This window comes from Salvia splendens, unplaced genomic scaffold (genome assembly GCF_004379255.2).
Source record: "Salvia splendens isolate huo1 unplaced genomic scaffold, SspV2 ctg1122, whole genome shotgun sequence".
Classification (NCBI taxonomy): Eukaryota; Viridiplantae; Streptophyta; class Magnoliopsida; order Lamiales; family Lamiaceae; genus Salvia; species Salvia splendens.
The window spans coordinates 9,873-13,604 of record NW_024598670.1 but is presented as its reverse complement, the minus strand read 5'-3'; the positions used below and the strand labels follow the sequence as shown (position 1 = coordinate 13,604).

At 36.8% G+C, this 3,732-nt stretch overlaps 1 protein-coding gene across 1 annotated transcript; it reads left to right on the top strand.

Annotated features, from left to right (window-relative positions):
* The first annotated feature begins 1,503 nt into the window (after window positions 1-1,503).
* LOC121788705 (malonyl-coenzyme:anthocyanin 5-O-glucoside-6'''-O-malonyltransferase-like) lies at window positions 1,504-3,209 on the top strand. The gene is made up of 2 exons (XM_042187326.1): window positions 1,504-2,040; window positions 2,388-3,209. Exons 1-2 carry the CDS (start codon window positions 1,504-1,506, stop codon window positions 3,207-3,209), a joined length of 1,359 nt encoding a protein of 452 aa, XP_042043260.1.
* The last annotated feature ends 523 nt before the right edge of the window (window positions 3,210-3,732 follow it).

Genomic DNA, 3,732 nt, shown 5'->3' with positions numbered 1-3,732 from the left:
TATTTAAGAACCTCTATTTTAAATATTGAAAAAGTTTCAAGCAATAACACTAAAAATAATCTCAATTATAGATATTTAAGAACCTCTATTTTAAATATTGAAAAAGTTTCAAGCAATAACACTAAAAATAATCTGTTAATGACTCATTACCGACATACTAGAAGAAAAAATATCGAATTTTTTTAATCTCTAAGTCGATTTAATTATTTATTGCACCCCCAATCTAAAATTCCTGAATCCGCCACTGAACTTAATGAACAAGAATATGTGAAAGATATGATAATATAATACTAATAGACTAAATAATAGAGATATGATAATTTAATAATATGACCGTATCATATTCCACCGCCACAAGGCGTCGCCGTTGAGCTATTCCTGCCGCTCTCCTTCTTCGACTTTGGATGTATTGATTTTGTTGATCTTATGTATTTTCCATGGGCTTGCCCATGTTATTTGGTATGCTTAGTCTACTTGTTGGCTAGTTGTTGATGTTTTCTCTCGGATATGCCCAAGAGTATGATGCAAACGATAAGTTGTGATGATATTTTATTATTTTATTCATAAAAAAAATTGCTGAGTATTTAATAAAATACGAAAAATCTTTAAAATGCTTAATACTTGTATTTTGTAATAATAAAGTAGAAATATATCATTAAATAAGATTTTAAGTAATGTACAACATATATAAAGGATGCATTGTTAGCGACTATATACCAATCTAATAATCTAAACGGAAAAATAAGATATACACATGTGTCGTTAGAACTTAGAATAAAACTGCAAATCTCGTTTATGAATATTTAATTACCAATCTAATAATCCCAACAAGAAAATACTACAAGCATCATAGTACATTGTAAAGTCAACCAGAATCTTTCAATTCACTCAACTTTTTGTCTTATAAGTGCTTGTAGTACATTGTAAAGTCAACCAGAATCTTTCAATTCACTCAACTTTTTGTCTTATGAGTTGACGGCAGTTAGAGTATGTAATTTATATAGATCCAATTTCGAAATGTAGGAAAGTTTACTTTACAAAACTCTTGTCACTACAATCATGATAGCACTAGTTCTGATACTTAAGCTAATACATTAGTATTTATAGGATACAATACTCTTACTTGTCATTGCTGCATCAGTCCCGTATACTTATATTTTACAAAGAAATACTTTACAATATATCATCAAATAAGATTTTAAGAAATAGTATATAAAAGATGTTTCGTTAGAATAAAAATGCAAACTTTCATTTTACATTTAAAGGAGACGTATAGAAGGGAGTATACCAAAGTTTCGAACTTAAATCCCAACAAAAGTAAGTACACCTTCCTTTTGTCTTATCTTGAAAAGTTGGTACCAAAATAAACTACACTATTTAATTGCACATGGAGTCAGTAATTTTCATGGATTCAATTTCTATATAATTCAAAAGCAGAGGAAGCATTACTGTACAAATTAAACACCCTAGCTAGTTAATCACTTCATACTCAGAAAACCTGCAATGACAACCGTGATCGAAACCTGCCGTATTCCTCCTTCACAAGGCGCCGCCGCCGAGCTGTTCCTGCCGCTCTCTTTCTACGACATGACTTGGCTGCATTTCAATCACACCCGCCGCCTCGTCTTCTACAACCACCCATGTTCAGAAGCCGAATTCTCCAACACCATTGTTCCAAACCTCAAACACTCTCTCTCTTTAGCTCTCAAACACTATCTCCCTGTCGCCGGAAACCTCCTCTACCCTTCCGACACCGACACCGACAAACCGGTTTTCCGATACATCTCCGGCGACTCTGTCCCACTCACGATCGGTGTTTCTGGCCTCGATTACAACGAGCTTGTCGCGAATCACGCTAGAGAAGCGGATCAGTTCTATGACCTCCTTCCTCGGACGCCAGCAATGTCCGAGGAAGAAAATTACAAAATTATCCCTCCCATCTCTCTGCAGGTGACTCACTTTCCGGGCAGGGGAATCTGCTTAGGTTTGAGCAATCACCATAGCCTCGGTGACGACAGATCAATCTTAGGATTCATAAAGGTAATTAGGGTTTAAGTCCCTATGGAAGTTTTTTTTATTCCTTTTTTATTGTTTTAATTTTGTTGACATAGTCTAAAATCAATTTGAATTTGCAAATTCAGTGGCTCCGAATATTTGTTTGAGAAATGAACTAGCTAGGGTTTGAGTTCAGTATACAGTTTTATTTTGTGCGTTAGATAGAATAAAATAAGATTGAGAGACTAATTAGAGATAAAAAAAAGTATGGTATTTTTAATATTGAGTTATCTCGGTTGAAACAAATTAAAAAAGTGACGCATCGTATTAAAAATATTATTGGTATGTTTAATGTTGTTCTTACTAACATTTTTTTCTGCGTTGGCCCTAAGGCGTGGGCTGTGATCAACAAATCCGGCAATGATGAGGCGTTTGATTCTAGAAACGGAGAATCTCTGCCGATTTTCGAGAGACTAATTTGCAAAGATTCTAGTAGAGTTGACGGAATATATTGGGAAGCAATGAAGAAGCGTCCTTTAAAGCCGCCGGCGACGCATCCATTGCCGACCAATAGAGTGAGAGCTTCATTTATCCTCAGACACTCCGACATAATAATGCTCAAGAATCGGATCTTGTCGGCGAGGCCAAACATAGATCGAGTCTCCACTTTTGTGGTTGCGGCGGCCTATGTCTGGACCGCCTTGGAGAAATCCTTGGGTCCTGCTGAAAATGAAGATGTGGTGTTCTATATTGCGGCCGACGGCACGGGGAGGCGGAACGCGCTGTACGATCCACCTGTGCCGGTGAATTACTTCGGCAATTGCTTAGGTAGCGGGAGGGTGAGAGTGGAGCATCGGAGGTTGGCGGCGGAGGATGGATTTGTTGCGGCGGCGGAGGCTATTGTTGATGAGATAAAGACCAAAATTTACAACGGAGATGAGTTTCTTAAAAGCCCGGAGAATCTGTTGACGGAGATGCCGAAATATAAGGGCATGAGGGCTATGGCGATGACTGGTTCCCCCAAGTTCGATTACGCGGAGGCGGATTTCGGATGGGGGGAGGCGGAGAAGGTGGAGGTTCTGTCGTTGGACGGGGGATATTCGATGTCGTTGTCTAACTCCGGTGACGGAGATTTGATCGTCGGTATGTCGTTGACCAAGGAAGAGATGGAGACTTTTGCTTCTATGTTTGCAACTGGTGTCAAGGTCAAATAAAATGAGATTGATGTTGTTTTGCTTAATTTTGATTATCGTTTTACTTTTTTTTATTAATCGTTCATTTAAATAAAGTATTTTATAATGAAAAAAGCACTACTAAAAAATACAAATACTATGATGTGTCGTTAGAATAAAACTGCATAATTTCATTTACGTATATTTGCCAATCTAATAATTCCAACAAATAAAGTTATATGTGTCGTTAGAATAAATTAAACGGCAAATCTTATTTACGACTATTTGTTATTCTAATAATCCCATAAAAATAATTTTAACATACGTGTACCATTTGAATGAAAATACAAATTTCAATTATGACTATTTGTTAATCTAATAAACCCAACAAGAAAATAGGTACATGTAATATTGACAACTTTATGAATTCAACTTGTATATATTATAACGAAGATGGGAAAGAATGTGCATAACCGTAATCGAAACCTGCCGTATTCCGCCGCCACAAGGCGTCGCCGCCGAGCTATTCCTGCCGCTCTCCTTCTTCGACATGTCTTATCTGGAT

Coding starts and splice junctions, on each gene's coding strand:
- LOC121788705 (XM_042187326.1), top strand. CDS start 1,504: ATGACAACCGTGATCGAAACCTGCCGTATTCCTCCTTCACAAGGCGCC. Junction 2,041..2,387: donor CAATCTTAGGATTCATAAAG/GTAATTAGGGTT, acceptor GTTGGCCCTAAG/GCGTGGGCTGTGATCAACAA.